At 39.6% G+C, this 19,099-nt stretch overlaps 2 protein-coding genes across 5 annotated transcripts in view; one reads left to right on the top strand and one right to left on the bottom strand.

Moving 5' to 3' along the window:
* The window catches only part of WASHC5 (WASH complex subunit 5), a 59,625-nt gene extending 52,317 nt beyond the window's left edge, over positions 1-7,308 (bottom strand). The window contains exons 1-2 of one of the 3 annotated variants that reach the window (XM_069466003.1): positions 7,134-7,308; positions 406-715 (exon numbers count right to left, since the gene is read on the bottom strand). In XM_069466003.1, coding sequence (XP_069322104.1) covers positions 406-591 — 186 coding nt within the window. In that variant the 5' untranslated portion in view covers positions 592-715; positions 7,134-7,308. The remainder of the gene's footprint in view (positions 1-405; positions 716-7,133) is intronic. The other 2 variants (XM_069466005.1, XM_069466004.1) reach the window with 2 other exon arrangements.
* An 86-nt stretch (positions 7,309-7,394) lies between these two features.
* Positions 7,395-19,099, top strand: part of NSMCE2 (NSE2 (MMS21) homolog, SMC5-SMC6 complex SUMO ligase) — a 208,997-nt gene continuing 197,292 nt past the window's right edge. Inside the window, exons 1-3 of one of the 2 annotated variants that reach the window (XM_069465999.1) lie at positions 7,395-7,478; positions 12,242-12,309; positions 15,496-15,666. In XM_069465999.1, the coding sequence (XP_069322100.1) occupies positions 15,510-15,666 (157 nt within the window). In that variant the 5' untranslated portion in view covers positions 7,395-7,478; positions 12,242-12,309; positions 15,496-15,509. The remainder of the gene's footprint in view (positions 7,479-12,241; positions 12,310-15,495; positions 15,667-19,099) is intronic. The other variant, XM_069466000.1, reaches the window with a different exon arrangement.

Below are 19,099 nucleotides of genomic sequence, written 5' to 3'. Positions count from 1 at the left end.
TCTAAATAGTCTCTTAAAAATTTGTTCTCATGTTCTTAAATATCAAAAATTTAAAGCAGAGCAACAGAAAGTAATGAAGATAACAGAAGCCTAGCTATAAAATCCCTTTGAGAGAAATGAATTGTAATTGCAACCAAGATTAGCATGCTTTTAAGTGTGGGGCATTTTGATGTGAAATACATTATACCAAAGTTGTGTCTTAAAAATTTGATTAGATTGTGTTAGGGCTTCTAAGTAATACATTTATCTTATTTACAAGTTAGTAGCTCATACTAAATTTGGCTCAAAAGCTTTTCTCTTTAACTCTTTTTCCATAATTACTTAACCTCTTAGAGTCTCCTGGTTTCCAGAGAAAACAGGCTTTTGTAGAAAAGGCAACAACAAAATGCTATAGAGGGAGATTACCTTAAAATAGCTGAAATCAAATATGATATCTCCGTATTTCTGTTGATCAGCTCTGTCTTTTAACCTGAACACAGCAGGAATAAACTCAGAAAGCCTCAAAAGTTCAGCAATGATGGCATTGCCACAGGAAACAATCCTCAGGATTGCCTGGCCACAGAGGTTGTTCTCAGCTAGAAAGTCCAACATCGTGAAGATGACCAACTACCGTGCACCTGGACAGGGGAAATGATTAACTGGCTTCAGAGCTGGTGTCCGCAGATCATTAGATGAAACCAGGTCTGCAGGCAGATTGGCTGCTCCATTAAAGGACCTGCATCCAAAAAAGAAAGTGTGAAAATCTCCATTTTTTAAGGAAGTATGTATACACCCATATGAAACATATAATACTTTTCTCTCAAGCTCACTAAAAATATAACAGATAATGAGTTATGATATGGGGGAAGGGAACTTATTATTCACTCTTCACGTTTTCCATGTGGAGGGATTTTGCTGGATTAACACTCTTGGCCTCTTCAACCCTTCAGTCACTTCTCCTCATGAGAAATGATATGATATAGCTCATCTCTGAGCTGGGGAAAAGGAACCTTTGGGCATGTATGGTTCCAACACAGCCTAATTGTACAAGCTGCCCCCTGCTATTTGATATATTAGGAAATAATTGTAAGCACTATAAATAGAGCTCAGAGATACATCCCTGCAGATCATTTTGAGGCATTTGCCCAATTATTTCCTAGAAGTATTAATAGAATTGCAGGCTTAAGGTATAAACATGTCCAAGATTCCTTTCAAAATTACAAATGCCAGGTTCTACAAAATTCTGTGAAGATGATTTATAAATACTAAATCAGATTGGTCCAAAAGTCTCACATAATTCAGCACTTAGGTGTCTAGTACTGTTAGCAGATTGCAATAGTCATTTCTCTTGCATTCCAATGCTCCCTGAGGATAGTTAGATCACTTAGCATACTGGACAGTGCTGTTATTGTTAACAGCTCATTTTTTAAATTCTTGAAGGCAAAGATTCATCTTCTTTACTCAACCATTCTTTGCTGAGTACCTACCTCTCTGCCAGGCTGGATATGAAGATGTCTAAGCAACTCACTTTCTAGTACAGTGGTTTTCAAGCCTGGCTACATAACAGAATCACCTAGAGTCTTAGAGTTACTGGTAAGTAGGTTAGAGATAGCCCAAAGCATCTCTATTTTTAAGAAACTCCCCAGTTGATTCTGATGTGGAGCCAGAATCTTACAAGAGTAGAGAATGACTGGTCTTGTGGAAAACTGCAGCAAGTCAACAGGAAATTAACAATATTTATCTTTGCATCCTCTGTGCTGAACTCATTCCTTGGCATTGACAAATATGACGAGTGCATAAATATTTTAACAATATGAGGGATGTAAGAGGTGATCCCTGCCCCCTCTAGCTGCCTGCAATACTGTTGGAGAGAGAAACCTTAAAGAAAAAAATCAGTGAAAGAGATAAAGTGCTTGAGCCTGTAGTCAAGATAAATCAGAAGTGTAATACACATTCGATTGTCAGTATGGGGCCTTTACTAGGTGTTCTGGCCGAAAAGTATTCTTCTTATATTGGGTGATCTTTAGTAAAATGGCATCTCCTAGGAATTCAGGGATAGAGAAGGAAACTTAGAAGCTATAAGGAAAGACATATTTTAGTAAATAACACTTAAAAACTTTTCTATGGTAAGTGATTTGGAAGACAGATTTGAAATGCAAGGGCAGACAAAGGGTTGATTTCCAAAACATGCAAAGGGATCTTACCAGCTGATGAGGAGACACCTAACAGCCCAACAGAGAAATGGGAAAAGAATACAAAGGGGGTAATTCATGAAGATTAATCCAAATGACAAACAACTGTATGAAAAGATCTTTAATTCACCAGCAGTAAAGTAACCATGAATTAAAGCAACTATCAAAAAGCATTTTATTTGCATTACTTTGGCAATGATTAAAAAGAATAATGTTTGCTTAGGTAGGACCCGGAGAAATACATTACTGGTGAAATGTGAACTACTAATCTTTTTGTAAAGCAAACCTACAACATTTACTGAAATTAAAAATACATATTCTTTGAGCTAGCAATCTCATGCTTGGGATTCTATCCCCTACAAATATTAAGATAAGTACCAACATATAAGGATATAGGTCCTAGGATTTTTCTTATAGTACTGCTGGTAATCACAAAAATTTGGGGGATAAAGTAAACGCCCAACAGTAAAGAAACTGGAATTTAACCAGCCATTAACAAGGTTAACAAGAATGAATTAGTGCTGTATTAGTTAACTTGGAGGATTTCTGAGAGCTATTGAGTGGAAAAATTAAGATGCAGAAACATATGAATAGGATGTTCCCATTTTATAAAACAAATAAAAATTAAAAACCTATAGGCCAGGCGCAGTGACTTACACCTGTAATCCTAGCCACTTGGGAGACTGAGGTGGGAGGATCACTTGAGGCCAGGAGTTTGAGACCAGCTTGGGCAACATAGCAAGATCCTGTTTAAAAAACAAACAACAACAACAACAAAAAAACCCTACGTATGCAAATATGAATAGAGAAAAACATAAAAGGAAGGAGAGTTGATGGAGGTGGAAGCAGGAAGAGAAAGGGAGGCAGGAGTCAAGTAAACAGGAAAAGAAAAAAAAACACACTACTGGGAAAATTTTAACAAGCTAACCACTTACACAATTACTCTTCACTCAAAAATTCCACAAGTATCTATCAGGTTGAATTCCCCCTTTTTTTTTTTTTTGAGACAGAGTTTCGCTCTGTTGCCCGGGGTAGAGTGCCGTGGTGTCAGCCTAGCTCACAGCAACCTCAAACTCCTGGGGTCAAGCAACCTTCTTGCCTCAGCCTCCCCAGTAGCTGGGACTACAGGTGTGCACCACCATGGCTGGCTAATTTTTTTCTATTTTTAGTAGACAGGTCTCGCTCTTGCTCAGGCTGGTCTTGAGCTCCTGAGCTCAAGTGATCCACCCACCTCCGTCTCCCAGAGTGCTAGGATTACAGGTGTGAGCCACCGCACCCAGCCAGGTTGACTTCTTATTTGGGTTAGTCAATCTTTTAATTGTTAATGTTATATGGATACAGTGCAATACCAATGCAAACTGAGCGTACAAATATTGGGAAAGACACAGGCTTTCATGAAGCTGAAAAATGATTCAGGCTTCCATGAAGTTGACAAATGAGGACCTAATTAACAATTAGAGAAGAAAAAGGCAACAAAGATGACACAATTAACACTTCAAAAGATAATAATTTGAAAAAATATTGGGAGACAGAGGCCTTTGGAAAAATGAATGACAACCTGAAAATCTTTATGTTAATGCCAACTTCTACTTTCATATGTGGTCTTCTAATGACTCTAATAATGAATGATAAAATAATGAGGACCTCACTGTACATAAAACCAGAATGTAGAAAGAATTTTGACAGGAGAGGGCTTCCTTTGCAGCCATAGCAAAATGCTCCTCAATGCTTGTTACATGTTTTTAAAGTTCACTCACATTATGAGCCATCTACTATATAGTTATTTATTACCTGGAAGCTCTGTGTAACTCTTAAAGGTTTTCTTTTTTCCTTTTGGAAGTCTCTATCACTGATGTAATATTTGGAAAGGTCTTAATTTACTGGGATGTAGTGGCAACAACTGTTTGTTGGCTACTCAACAATATTTCCCACTTCCTTCTTCTTTCTTACGATTGAGGACAAAGTAGTCAGATTTTTATTTTCTTGCCTCCCTTGAAGCCAGAGTTAGACATGTGATCCAGTTTTGACCAATGATATTTAAAAGCAAATTCTGGTGGGGCTTCTAGAAAATATTTTTTCCCTCTTGCTAAAAGGAAAGAGGCATGTGAAGAGAAATCTTTCTCTTTGCCCTAGGTATTCCCCTGCTTCTAGCCTTTGAATGTGGTCCAGTGAACGTGTGATGCCTGGGGCTGCAGTAGCCACTTTGAGACCATGAGGTGACAAGTCTGGGGGAAGAAAGCCAAGAACCTGCAGACTGTAGTGTGGAAAGATAGAAAGAATCTAAATTCTTGTTGATGTTACTGATCTGCTGATTCAATTCAACTGTGGAACTACTTCTGTAATCTTTGTTAAATGAGTTATTTTTATGGTTTACCTACTGTTAATTGGGTTTTGGATTATTTGCTGAAAACATTCATAATAATACAAATTCATTCATTCAACAAATATTTACCCAGCACCTACTAAGTACCAAGCACTGTTTTAGGATGTGAGGACACAGAGTAGGAAAGAGATAATAAACAAATATATATCAGGCTGTGATAAGTGCTGTGAAAAAAAAGCATGATGAAGAGATGGAGCATGTGCTAGTTAATATAGAGTACTTTAGGAAAGCCTCTCTAATTAGATGATACTTGAGCAGAGATTAGAGGAAATGACAGAGCAAGCGGCAAGGGTATCTGGGTATGGTTGGCAGTTTCTAAGATGGTCCCCAATGGTCTCTGATTCCTGGTATTCATGCCCTGTGTAGGCCCTTTCCTTGAGTGTAGCTGACTTACTGACTCCCTTCTAAAGAACAGAATGTGGCAGAAGTGAAAGATACCACTTTTGAGATTAGATTGCAAGAAGACCAACTTCTTGGGTACCCTCTATAGCTTGCTAGTCCTGGGGAGGAGCACATGTGACAAGAAGCTGAGGCTTGCCAACAACCATCTGAGTGAGATTGAAAGTGAATCCCTCCAACCCCATTGAGCCTTCAGATAAGACTATAGCAGCTCTGCCCCTTGACAGCAATCTCCCTAGTCCCTGAGTCAATGGCAGCCAGCTAAGCCATATCCCTGATTTCTGATCATAGAAATTGTAAGATAGTAAGTATTTACTGTCTTAAGCCACTAGGTTTTGGGGTAGTTATGCAGCATTAGATAATGATCCTGAGAATGGCATTCTAGGCAGAGGTTACAAGTAAGTGTGAAAGCCCCAGGGCAGGAATATGCTAGATATACTTAAGGAATAGCAAGGTGGCTGAAATAGAGTGAGCAAGGGATAGAAACCGAGATGGGGAAGTGGAGTGGGTTAGGTCTAAGAGTAAAGATTGCTGAGAAGCCACTATAGCTATCTAGAAACTCTCTCTCATAACAGTATCCTATAATGCACATTAAAGTATAAATTATTAACCAATCCTTTTAGTTTCCTCTGTGAGGCCTGCTTGTTAAACCACACCGATATATAACAGGCTGAATTTCAGATAATTTCATTTTCTGCACTGATATGGTCTGGCTTGGGAAATGAGAGAGGGAAAGGGGAAAATAATGGCTAATGGGCAAAATAAGTCATCTTCTTAGGTCCTCTGAAGACCAGAAAACTAACCCAGAAGGTCTCAGTAGGATGAAAGGCTAGACTCATGGAGAGGAGAGCAAGCTGTGATTAACAGGCCTAACTGCTACTAGATTTTGGACAGCAAGATAGTGCAGGCAATGGGTCCTAGAGAAAACAGCTTGAAGCAAAGCAACACTACCTGCCTTTGTTGGCTGAGAAACTGGCTTTGAGGAACAGAATCTAAGAACCATCATTCAAGATGCCTAGTCATGTTGTAGCGATCTAAGAGGAAGGTAGGTTGCTGGACAGGTGTTAAGACTCAGTTTTGTCTTAAAAAATTACTCTAGAATGAAGTCCAAGTAAATATCGTAGAAGTAGCTATACTAAAACATCCTTTCAGAGTTTCTCTTGCTGCCAGGGAGGAAGAAAACTCACAAAGACTAGTTTTCTCAGTATAGGCTATATTACTGTCAGCATGAAAAGGAACCAGAGATCCCACTCAATTTCTCTAGTTTATTTTACAAGTTATAACATGATGGTAAATTCAGTTTTAAGCGGTTGACATGTAACTGTGATTTTCGGTTTGGGAAGTAACCCTAATCAAAAGATAATATGCTTTCAAGAATAAAGCATGGCTTCGTTGCACCAATTACATAAAGAGTACAGAACAAAATTTCTTAAGGAAATTAAATTTCCCTGGACAAACCACTGTTTGCCCTACTGGAGAGGGCAAAAGAAGACATCTATTTTTATCCTTTCACAAAACCTCAGTCCCATAAAGGAAGCACTAAGCTCCACAAATCCATTATTATGAACAAAATATAATGGTTGTTGATCAAGATAAATGTGAGCTGCATCTCTCTTCCAGAAAAGTTCTGAAATGAGCCTGATCACTGTAATCCAATTCCTGAATCCTAGGAAAGACAGGTGAAGGACAACTAGGGAAGGTGTCCCTTGTTGTGGGCCGAGGCAGTAAAACTTCTCCCTCACTACCCTTCACCTATGTTGGGAGGTGCTCCATGAACTTGGAATACAGGAGACCCTGTTCCATTACTAGCTCTGTGACTTTTTTTCTTTCTGTGCGATCATACTTGTACGGACCCAGGTAACGTTTTTTTTTGAAATATAAATATAGACGAATAACCACCACCACACAGCATTGATCACGGAAACTTGGAAGGATCACTTGCGGGCCAATCAGCTGAACCTCGCTTCCTAAAGGGCCGAAGGGGTGTGCAAAATGATTTCCATCTAAGCCGAGCAGCAGAGCGGGACACAGCCCCTAGAGGTCCCTAAGTCCTCCATCCCAAGTCCCCAGTCCAGACCGCACGCGACGCAGCAGACTTCCCCTCCGGCAGCGCGGCCCAGCCGGGGCGGGGAGGGGCAGGGGGCCACGCAAGGAAGGGGTGCGCACCCGCCCTGACTCACCTGTCAGCCGGGCGCGCCAGCGGCGCACGCGCAGGGCCCGCAGTCGCGCGTACAGCCTGCACCCCGGTCCCACGCCTGCCTCCGGGGAGCAATCCTCTACTGTCCCCAGCCCCGGACCGTGAGCTGGACAGACCCCGGCTTCCGCTCCTGGCTCGCCAGGCCGTCACATGACCGAGGAGGCGGAGAGCAGGGCTGGGAGTCACGTGACCACTCGTCGGCTACGGCTGATGACGCAAGAGCCCGCGCTCGCGGTTTCAGCTACAGGCGAAGGAAGTTGAGGAAAGGAGTTGGGGTCCGGGTTGGAGAAGGCGGGTGCAGCCGCTCGGAGATAGCTCGGGCAGCCAGGTAAGGCGGAAGCGGGGCGTGGCGATGAGGAGGGTGGCGGGAGTTGTCGCTTCCCCCTGGGTTGCTCCGCTGGCGCGCAGAGTTGGGGGTCAGTGGACCTGGGCTATGGTCCTGGCCCTTTAGACGCCACAGTAGTGAGTCTGGGGCAGTTCACTCGCCCCGCTAGTCCCCGACACCATCTCTCCATCCTCAGCCCAAAGTGTGTAGGGGAAAGACCGCGAATTTTTGATCCAAGTAGGTCTGGTTTGAACTGGCTTTTAAAGCAGGGCCATGGGTAGGTCGTTTAAGTAAACCCTCTGGGCCTCAGTTTCCTTTTTGCTTGTGTAGATTGCTGCGAGGCTTAGCGATAATGAGAATGAAGCTCCAGGGCACCAGTTTATAGCACACTAGGTGACCTAGAAATGGTCGTTGTCTGTTACTGTTGTTGTTACTTGTGTAACTTGCCAAATCTTTATTGATCACCTATTTTATGTGAGGAGCTGTTTTATATGTCATATAATATGTAAGAGTTCTAGTTTAAGGAGCTCCCAGGGGGAAGGAGTGGCAGACCTGTGAGCAGATGGTTGTATTTTATAGTTTTATAATAGGAGTGTGAGATGTGTGTGCGTGTGTGAGAGAGATAGGGATATGGTGGCATAAGGGAGGGAACAAGCAATTGTATGGGTAAGAGAAGGCTTCAGAGAGGATATATCCTTGCATGTTGAAAAAGGAGACACTACTCTGGCTGACTTGTACAAAGCTCCCGTGGATTTAAAGGAGGTCAGCATATTGTCTGAAAAGTGTTTGCTCTGTGCCTAATACTGTGCTATACAAAAAGAAAAGATGAGTAGAGGGAACAGTGGAGACATATTTTTATTTTTACATTAGCTAACACTTTGCTCTGCCTACAGAGAAGTGTATTGTTAGAGGAGGCAAAATAACATGCTAAGGAAGAATTCAGGAAATACGTAACCTTGTTCTAAACTTTCTTGGTGACTATAGGTATGGGGAACAAAAAGATCACTGTTATTACCTGGGGAAGGATCCAACAAGAGGTTGATTTAAACCAGCGTTTCTTAACTGATGCACTGTTGACAGGTTAGGCCAGATAATTCTTTGTTTGAGGGGAGGTGGGGGCTGTCCTGTGTATTGTAGGCTGTTTAACAGCATCCCTGCCTCTGCCCACTAGATGCCAGTTGGTACTTCCCCTTTTGTGCATCAACCAAAATGTCTCCAGATATTGCTGAATGTCTCCTGGGAGAGGGGCAAAATCTCCCCTGGTTGAGAACTACTAGTTTAAACCGAGGCACGTAAGATGGTATCTTAGTTTGGGCTGCTGTAACAAAATGCTATGAACTGGGTAGCTTATAAACAATAGAAATTATTTCTTACAATTGTGGAGGCTAGGAAGTCCAAAATCATGGTGCCAGGAGATTTGGTGCCTGATGAGGTCCTGTTTCCTTGTTCATAGGTGACACCTTTTTGGTGTGTCCTCACATGGTAGAAGGGCAAGGCAGCTCTCTGGAGCATCTTTTATAAGGGCACTGAACCCATTCATGAGGGTGGATCTAATCACCTTCCAAATGATCTCACCTCCTAATGCCATCACCTTGGGAGTCAGGATTTCAACATGTGAATTTTACGGAGACACAACCATTCAGACATTAGCAGATGGGTAAGATTTGGGCAAATAGAGAAGGGAAGAGGATATTCTCATGGTGGGGGAACACGACGAACAAAGTCATGAGCTGGGATTATGAATAGTGGGTATAAGGGAGAGAATGAAAGAAGAGAGGGGTCTGACTGAAGTAGACAGTTGGTTTATTCATTTAGGGAATATTTTCTGAGTGCTTGCTGTTTGTGAAGCACTGAGAGCATCATGCAGGATAGTAATGATTAACAAAGTAGAGTGACTGCAAAGTGTAATCAGGAGATGCTGTTAGAATCAGAGAAAGAAGGGATTGTCTTTGACTTACGGACTTAGCTTTACTTATTGGGAGGAACTGAGAAAAGTGTTCCTACTCTGTCTTTCTGTGTTATCCATTCTCTTTTCCTCTCAATCCAATCTCAGTCTTAATCTTTTCCCTGCTTCAGAATTACAGAAGGGCATGACCATGTTTTCCCTGGCTATCTGCAAGAGTAAAGTTTCATTGGAGTAATGTGAGTTTTTCGTTCGAACAAATAATGATAGCTACCATATGGCAGACACTTTCTATTTGTCCTAGATTGCATTAATCTTTATATATATTGTGTCTTAGTTCAGGCTACTATAACAAAATACCATAGACTGGGTGGCGTAAACAACAAAAATTTATTTCTTATAGTTCTGGAGGATAGAGGTCGAAGGTCAGGGTGCCAACATGGTTGGAATATGGTGAGGGCATTTTCCTGGCTTGCACATGGCCACTGTCTTAGTCCATTTGAGTTACTATAAAGGAATACCTAAGGCTAGGTAATTTATAAAGAAAAGAGGTTTTTTGGGCTCATGGTCTGCAATTTGTGCAAGAAGCATGGCATCAGCATATGCTTGGCTTCTGGTGAGGGTCTCAGGCTGCTTCCACTCATGGTGGAAGACAAAGGGGAGCCACTGAGGAGAGATCACATGGCAAGGGAGGAAGCAAGTGGGAGGGGAGGTACCAGGCACTTTTTAACACCCAGCTTTCATGGGAACTAATAGAGTGAGAACTCACTCATTACCACCAGGATGGCACCAAGCCTTTCATGAGGGATCCACCTCCATGACCCAAACACCTCCCATTAGGCCTTACCTCCAATTGGGGACCAAATTTCAGTGTGAGGTTTTGGGGGGAAATACATCCAAACTATAGCAACCACCTTCTTCCTGTGTCTTCACATGGTAGGGAGAAAGAGCGAGCCCTTAGTGTCTTGTCTCCTTCTCATAAGGGCACTAACCCATTACCTAAACCTCATTATCTTTCAAAGGCTCCATTTTCAAATACCATTACATTTGGGGTTAGGGCTTCAACATATGATTTAGGGGTGAGGACAGAATCATAAAACATAAAAATAGAATTTCCTTTGGGTCTCCCATAGGGACTCTTGATTCAGCAGGTCTGAGATAGTGCACATAAATCTGTATTTTCAGTATTTGTTTCAACTGATTCTTAAGATCAGACAAGTTTGAAAAAACTTGTTTTGTTTGAGAAAAATTTAATTGATCCTTGCAATAATGCCGCGAGATAGATAAGAAGATCTCTATTTTACACAGGAGCAAACTGAAGATAGAGAAGTTAAGCAACATAACCAAGGCCATGCAGTTTAAGTGGCATGGACAGAATGGAATTTCCAGGTTTCTGTGTCCAGTGTGCTTCCTCTTAGGCACAATTCTGTATTGCTGCTCACAGTACTATGATGATGAAGCTGATGATAATATTTGCTCTCATTTTAAAGATTTATATGCTGGACATTATTCTAAGTGTTCTATTATACATATTAACTCATTCGGTCCTCACAGTCATCCTTGAGGTAGGCACTGGATCATCCCTATTTTATAAAAGGGAAAAGAGATGCATTGAGAGGTTAGATAATTTGCCTCAAGACTTTCAGCTACTAAGCGGTGAAACCAGGCTTTGAGCCCAGGTAGTCCAAGGGCTGCATGTTTACCCACTACTCTATATTGCCTTCATAGTCTACTCCAAAATGTAGCTAATGTTTATTTTAATATAAACATGTTTCATATTATATTTAAGTAGAATTGATATTCGGGGAGCATAAGTTTTGTTTATGCTGTGGTTTTGCTCCCTCTTGTTTACTCCCTGGTTCATATATAGAGTACACTTTGATAACTGTGCTTCTAGAACTGTGCTCTCCAGTACAGTAGCCAGTAGGCACATGAGGACATTTACATTTAAATTAATTAAAATTAAATGAAATTTAAAACTCAATTCCTTAGTCACACTAACCACATTTTAGATAATCAATGGCCACATGTGCCTAGTGGCCACCATATTAGACAGTGAAGATTATAGAACATCTTTGTCATCACAGAGAGTTCTGTTGAACAGTGCTCCTCTAGGCAATTAAACTTATAACAGAGTCAAGACTGACTAGAAAACTGAATACTTGAACCATACCATTTTGGTCCTTGCAGGATTGTGTTTTTTAAGTAACACTTGGTACTGTAACAGGTAAACCCCTAAATCTAAGTGGCTTTGCACAGTTAAGTTTCTTTCTTTCGTGCGTGGAGCCTGATTGGTAAGCAGTTTTCCTCCAAGCAGTGATGTAGGGTCCTAGGCTCTTTCCATCTGGTAATTCTCTATTGTAGTATATAGCTTCTAAGGTTACTGTGCTTGCCTGTGTGTCAAGCTATCAAATGGGAAAGTGTATGGTTTTTTTGTACTGGGCCTGGAAATGGCTCTTATTTCATTGCGTTTAATGCAATTGTAGGCTACACCTAACTGCAAGGAAGGCTGCAAAATGTGGTCCGTATGTAGCTGTATGACCAGGTTGAATAGGAAATGGATCTGGTGGGCACCCAACACCAAACTTCCTAGGACCATTTCTTGGGACTACTACCTCTGTCACAAGTGTCCTGTCCTTAGCCTATCCTGAGACGTAGTCTCAAGAAACGGTCCTAGGAAGTTTGGTGTTGCGTTTATTGTAAGGATATTATTAAAGATATTTTTCCAGTGTAACTTTTATTATCTCATACATGATGAACCATACTGCCTTTATTGCCATAGAAAGCTTTATTTTTCCTGAGATTCTGGTGTTCTTTTTTCTTTATGGAGAAAGTAACTTTCACATTTTGTTTTGATTTCTAGGAAGCTCAGCCAAATTTGTATTACAAGTATAGCACTGTGTAGAATCCTAAAGTCTGCATGACTGCACTGTAAGTTTCCTACTTGCTTTTCCTTTTAATTTCTGTTTTTTGATCCTGATTTTTATGAATTTATATTTTTCCATCTTGTTGTATATGTTTGTATTTATATGTGTAAAATGTCTCAACTTCTTTGGGATAATAAAGTGAGATTGCAAATAGGCATGCTCTTTCCCCAAAATGCAAATGTTTAAAAATCATCATTGGTTTTTATTCATGCTCATATTTTCTCTTTTTTGGTGTGAAATTTTAAAACCCCAGAAAATAACATAACAAGAACCCTCATTTTGTCACCCAGATTTTAACATCTGTAACATTTTGCCATTTTTGTTTCAGATTTGATTTTTTTTTTTTTTTTTTTTTTTTTTTTTGAGACAGAGTCTCACTCTGTTGCCCAGGCTAGAGTGAGTGCCGTGGCGTCAGCCTAGCTCACAGCAACCTCAAACTCCTGGGCTCAAGCGATCCTCCTGTCTCAGCCTCCCGAGTAGCTGGGACTACAGGCATGCACCACCATGCCCGGCTAATTTTTTCTATATATATATATATTTTTTAGCTGTCCATATAATTTCTTTCTATTTTTAGTAGAGATGGGGTCTCGCTCTTGCTCAGGCTGGTCTCGAACTCCTGAGCTCAAACGATCCGCCCACCTCGGCCTCCCAGAGTGCTAGGATTACAGGCGTGAGCCACCGTGCCCGGCCTCAGATTTGATTTTTAAGATAACTTTTAAAAATATATAAAGCTAAAAGTCCCATTTGATGACCACCTGATTCTCTGTCCTGCACATAAGACCCTCTACACTATACTCCCAAAGAATAAAATCCAGTTATCTTTCCATCCCTTTGTCTCTGTGTGCCAGGCAAAGGGGACTCATCCCATACTTCACTGCCTTATGACCTTTGTTCATCTTACTGTTTCCTTCATCTGAACTGCTCTCCCCTGATATTTTAGACCTTTCCAAATCCTAAATATCCTTTATGGTGTAGCTTAAGTGCCTTCTTTTCCATGAAGCCTATGGTTTCCCTCAGTTATGCCTGTAATCACTTCCTTTTTTGAACCTCATGGTGTACAGGGTTTGTGTAATCTCTTCTTTGAACTTCATAGTATTGGTTCATTCTTCTAATATGGCACTTGTCTTCCAAGCTTGTTTTGAGCGGTTGTGGCAGAAATAGGTTGTATTTATTCTGGAATATTGACTAGTGAAGGTTACATGGTATGTATGTTTTGTCATGGGGAAAGGTAGAATCTCTGATTTGAAAAGTGTATTTGTATTATGTTGTAGAAAGCTTTGGATACTCTGCTCATAATGTTGAATTTGATTATATAGGCAACAGGAAGTTAAGACCAACCCTTCCTACTTTTTCTTATCTATCTTTATTACTGGTATCCCTGTCTGTCTCATCAAGTGCAAAGACCCTAAGGTGGAAGCATGCCTGGGCTGTTAAAGGACTAGCAATGGCCACATAATATAGAGCACTGGTTTTCAGAGTATGGTTCTTGAATCAGCAGAATCTGTATTATCTGGAAATTTGTTAGAAGTGTAGGTTCTTAGGTCCCCTCCCAGATCTACTGAATCAGAAATTCTGAGGGTGAGGTCTAACAATCAATATTTTAACATGCCCATTAGATGATTCTGATATGCTAACAGTGAAGCCTAGGTACATCCGAATTAGAATTATTATACATGAAGGTCTTGTTAAAACACAGATTGGGGCCTGAGAATTTACGTTTCTAAGAAGTTCGGAGGTGATGGTGATGTGACTTGGTCCATGTTGGGAGTCACTTTTGTTGGTTGTCATAAAGCTCTTTGATTGTTACTCTGAGTGAGTCAGGAAGTCCTTAGGGGTTTTTGAGTAGAGAAGTCACATGATACTATGTACATTTTTCAAAGCCTCACTCTGGCTGCTATGTTGAGAATTGGGTGAAAGATGCAAGGTTGGGAGCAGGCAGACCATATAGGTGGTTGTTGGAATAATTCAGGCAAGAGATGATGATTTGAATCAGGGTGGTAATGATGGAACTGGTGAGAGTGGTTGGGTTCTAGAGATATTTTGACTGCAGAGCTGGCAAAATTGGTGATGGATTTAAGATTTGAGTGAGAGGAGGAGGAAAAGGGTCAAGTATGAACCGAGGTGGTAGCAATGGTGAGAATGGAAATGCCAGAGATACTACACAGTTCCCTACTTAAGAAAGGAAGGGCAGAAGGGAAAGTTTTAATACTAATTAATTATGTACTGTATGCTACACTGCACCATGATTATTCCTTCCCATTTTAAAGATGGTAAACCTGAGGTTCAGAGAGCTTTAGCAGTCTGCCCATGGTCACGCAGTAGTAAAGTAGCAGAACCTGAATTCATGTTATGTCTATCTAGTTCCAAGAAAATGCCTTCGTACTGTTGCCATACAGCCTTAGGAACAGCCGTCCCAGCCCTTTAAGCCTATATGAATTCTCTCCACTTTTCTAGTTGGTTTCAGTGGACTGAATTTCAGATGGTTTCTGAATTAAGCAAACATGTCTTTTTTGTAGGCAGCTTTACATAAGTGGTCCAAAGCTTTAAAAGTTTGTGGTTGAAGGTATAGATTAGGGAGTGTTTTATACGAAGGTAGTACTGAAACTGTTATAGTGGATGTGCTACCAGAGGACAAGAGCTTATAGAGAAATTTTGCTTTTATTCAATCAGGGATTTTACCAACCTTATAAATTTGTCAGAACCTAGAGGAACTGGTAGGATTATATTTATATGTATATTTTACAGTTTTCAGAGTTCTATGTATGTCAGATACGTTAAAAATTACAGGTTTTCAAAACCATGCCTTATTAAACTACTTTTTAGTATTATTTTCTTTTTTTGAAAATTGTATCATATGAGTGGTCTACTTTTTCTTACTCATTTATCTTTTAGGGTTTTAAGACCTGTGCTGTTGAATTCTTCAGCGTATCGGGAGTCTTGTGGAAGAGGGTAATCTCCCTCTTTAGAAAAGAAGACAGTTACTTTCTCTATATATTGAGTAGATCAGTGTTTGGTAGCCTAGATTATGGCACATTGCTTGGTATCCTCACAAGGGATACAGGATATAGATAATTGTATGACATTTGTGGGATATTGGAGATATTCGTATGGGTGTTTACAGCAGTTTTATTTTCTTGTGCAGTTATCATTCTGACTTACAAATCGTTTTTCATTGTGTTTGAAAACTTAGGTAATAATTTCAAGATGCCAGGGCGTTCCAGTTCTAATTCAGGTTCAGCTGGTTTCATATCCTTCAGCGGTGTAGAGTCTGCTCTCTCCTCCTTAAAAAACTTCCAAGCCTGTATCAACTCTGGAATGGACACAGCTTCTAGTGTTGCTTTGGATCTTGTGCAAACTCAGAGTAAGTAATACTTAAAACTTATTCTTTTGTGTCTACTTTGAGATAACACTGTGGTGATATTACTCTAAGGATGCCTATTGAATATCCTTGTGACAGTCATATAATCCCTGGGCATCTGTTTTCTTATCTTGTTCTTCATAGCAGTGTACTAAGAGTGAAATGAAATTGACTCATTCATGTGTGTTCAAACAGTTATGTTCCACTGGAAACTGCACTAGAAATTTATGGGCAAAGACATGAAACTTCCTGACCTTAAGGAGCATACAATCTAAAGTATGTGATTTTTGTGAATGTAAGGTATATAAATGCGTTATGATACTGTTATTATCCAGTAATTTAACTATACTTGGTTGTGCTTGATTTCTCGATAGATAGGTTAAGCCTATGCTAGGGAGACCAGCAAAGGAAAGCCTCTACGATGAGAAAAGTTCAACTGGGATGAAATTTTCCTACATTTTTTTAATTAGAAGATCTATAAAGATCTTTTAAGCTGCCTGGGGGTCTAGTAGATGAGGAAACCATGTTGGGAGGTTCTTGATTTTTTTTCTCTGTATATTGCTTTTCTTCCTATGACTCTGGAGCTATAGAGCAGAAAGACTTCAGTTATTATGGTCAGGCAGTTAACTGGGTGTTGAACTATGCCAAAGTATGGTGGTGATGATGACGGTCATGATGCTAAAGATAATGATAGCTGAATTGTTACATACTTACTGTGTGTTAGACACAGTGCTATTTTTACATGTGATATCTCATTTGATCCTAATGGTAATCCTGTGAAGGAGGGACTATTGTTATCTACACTTTATACATGAGAAAATTGAGGCTTAATAAAGTTAAATACTTTTCATAAGGTCACAAAGTTAGTAAGTAGTTAAGTAGGGATGTGAGCATAAGCAGTCTGACTTCATAGTTTCTGTCCTTAACCATTACACTTTATCTAAAATGTATTGTACAAGCCATGCATTTGCAGTCAAATAACATTTAGTGGAATTTAACTCACAAAATTTTGGTTATTTTGTTGAGGATGGGTTACGTCACCGATTTTTTTTTTTAAATGAAGCAAAATGAAGTTGCATCCTTTTTCTGAAACAGCCTGTCAGCTTTTGTTCTATTCTGCTAGTGAGGTTTTCAACAACTTACATTGGAAGTTCTTGAGTTCTGAAGCCAGACACTGCACTTTCTCTAGTTTTAGTGTCTGCTGTTTGTAAGGATGGGTTTGAATCTGGTCATGGAGGGAAGGAGCTGGGACCTTTGGGGGCCATTGTACTGACCCTAGATGGTCTATTTCCAGGTTTGTTATAATGGCAGGAAAACAAACGCCTATTTGACTAAGTGACAGCTGTCAGGTTTGCTCTTCCTTGCAGCCATTTGCAGTCCTGACTGACAGAAGTGATACAGCAATGTGATTGAATGAAAATCTGTTCTTTCATGTGTCCAAAATGTGTTTTCTGGCTAAGAATCATCACCTTTTTAAATCTGATTCCTTTTGTTCTGAATTTAGTCCCCACCCAGGCAAGAAGCAAAGTTTTCACTCTGTAGACTGTTACTTCAGAGTTAATAAAGAATGACCATCAGATTGAAAAATTATGTTGTCATGGACATTTGTTGTCCTCATGAATAATTGACCTTTCATATTTGCAAATATTAAGCATTTAGTTGAGAGAATAGTTCTGGGTCTGGGTGCTTTAGGGGTAATATTCTACTTTTACTCCTAAGACATTCTCAAATCTAAAAATTTGTTAAATATGGAAAATAATAAAATCAAAAAATTATGATCACTCATAACCCTAACACCCATCACCTTATTTTATGGAAAAGGGGTAATAATTTTGCTTAAATCTTTTAAATTAAAAATGTTTTGGAAATTCCTTAATGATTTCATATACTAGTACCTGATATTTTCAGGGCTTATTTTCTGATTTTTCACTATGTTGTAATGTATTTCTCCATTAGAGAATTGCTTCTTGTTATTAGGACTCTAGTGAAATGGGGGAGGTTTCTTTTTGGCCTTACTACTGTACTTTATTTATAAGTATCTTATTGACTAGAAGGAGAAATTAGAAGTAGGTGATTTCTAGTGGTGGTCGTGGATACAATGATAATAAAAATAATCATAACCATAAGAAGCCAATGTTTGTATTTATTATATATAGCTTTTGTAACTGGAGCCAATGATAAAAGCAAAATATTATGACTTAAATAAGTGAAGAATATTGAAAATCTGTACTTAATTATGCTCTCTGTAGCCCTAAAAGTATAAAGGCAGTGCCTACACCAGGATGTGGAGAAAAGGGAACCCTTGTCCACTATTAGTGGGAATGTAAATTAGTGCAATCATTATGGAAAACAGTATGGAGGTTCCTTAAAAAATTAAAAACAGAACTACCATATGATCCTGCAATCCCACTGCTGGGTATATATCCAAAAGAATTTAAATGAGTATGTTGAAGAGATATTTGCACTCTCAGGTTCATTGCAGCTTTATTCACAACAGCCAAGATATGGAAGCAACTTAAGTGCCCATCACCAGATGAATGGATAAAGAAAATGTAGTATATATACATAACAGAATACTATGCAGCCTCAAAAATGAAGGAAATCCTGTCACTTGAGACAAATTGGATGAACCTGGAGGACATTATACTAAGTGAAATAAGTCATTCACAGAAAGACAAATACTGCATGATCTCATATGTTGGATTTAAAAAAGTTAAACTCAGATGCAGAGTAGAATAGTGGTTACCAGGAGGTGGGAAGGATGGAGAGATTGGGGAAATATTGGTCAAAGGATATAAAATTTCACTTAGGGGGAGTAAGTTCAAGAGATCTGTTGCACAACATGGTGACTGTAGTTAATAACAATGCATTGTATACTTGCAAATTGCTAAGAGAGTAGATTTTAAGTGTTCTCACCACAGGTAACTGATAACTATGTGAGATAATACAATTATATGATTAGCTTGGCTTAATCATTCCACAATGTATACATATTTTAAAACATGCTGTATACCATAAATATATAATATTTGTGAATTAAAATGAATTAAAAAGTGAATATTCATATATTTACAATAAAAAAAGCACAAAGTGGGGAGGGAAAAGGCTGTGCCTACAGAAGGTCACAAATCCAGCTCTAGAAAAACTCAGTTCTTTTTTGCTGATATCTTTGTGTTCATTCATTTTTGTGGCATCTTTGTAGACTCTATAGTTAATTTTTTTTTTTTTTTTTTTGAGACAGAGTCTTGCTCTTTTGCCCTGGCTAGAGTGAGTGCCGTGGTGTCAGCCTAGCTCATAGCAACCTCAGACTCTTGGGCTTAAGCAATCCTTCTGCCTCAGCCTCCCAAGTAGCTGGGACTACAGGCATGCACCACTATGCCCAGCTAATTTTTTCTATATATTTTTAGTTGTTCAGATAATTTCTTTCTATTTTTTT

This window comes from Eulemur rufifrons, chromosome 3 (genome assembly GCF_041146395.1).
Source record: "Eulemur rufifrons isolate Redbay chromosome 3, OSU_ERuf_1, whole genome shotgun sequence".
Classification (NCBI taxonomy): Eukaryota; Metazoa; Chordata; class Mammalia; order Primates; family Lemuridae; genus Eulemur; species Eulemur rufifrons.
Note: the sequence above shows the minus strand (reverse complement) of the source record. Positions and strands in the feature narration are given on the sequence as shown.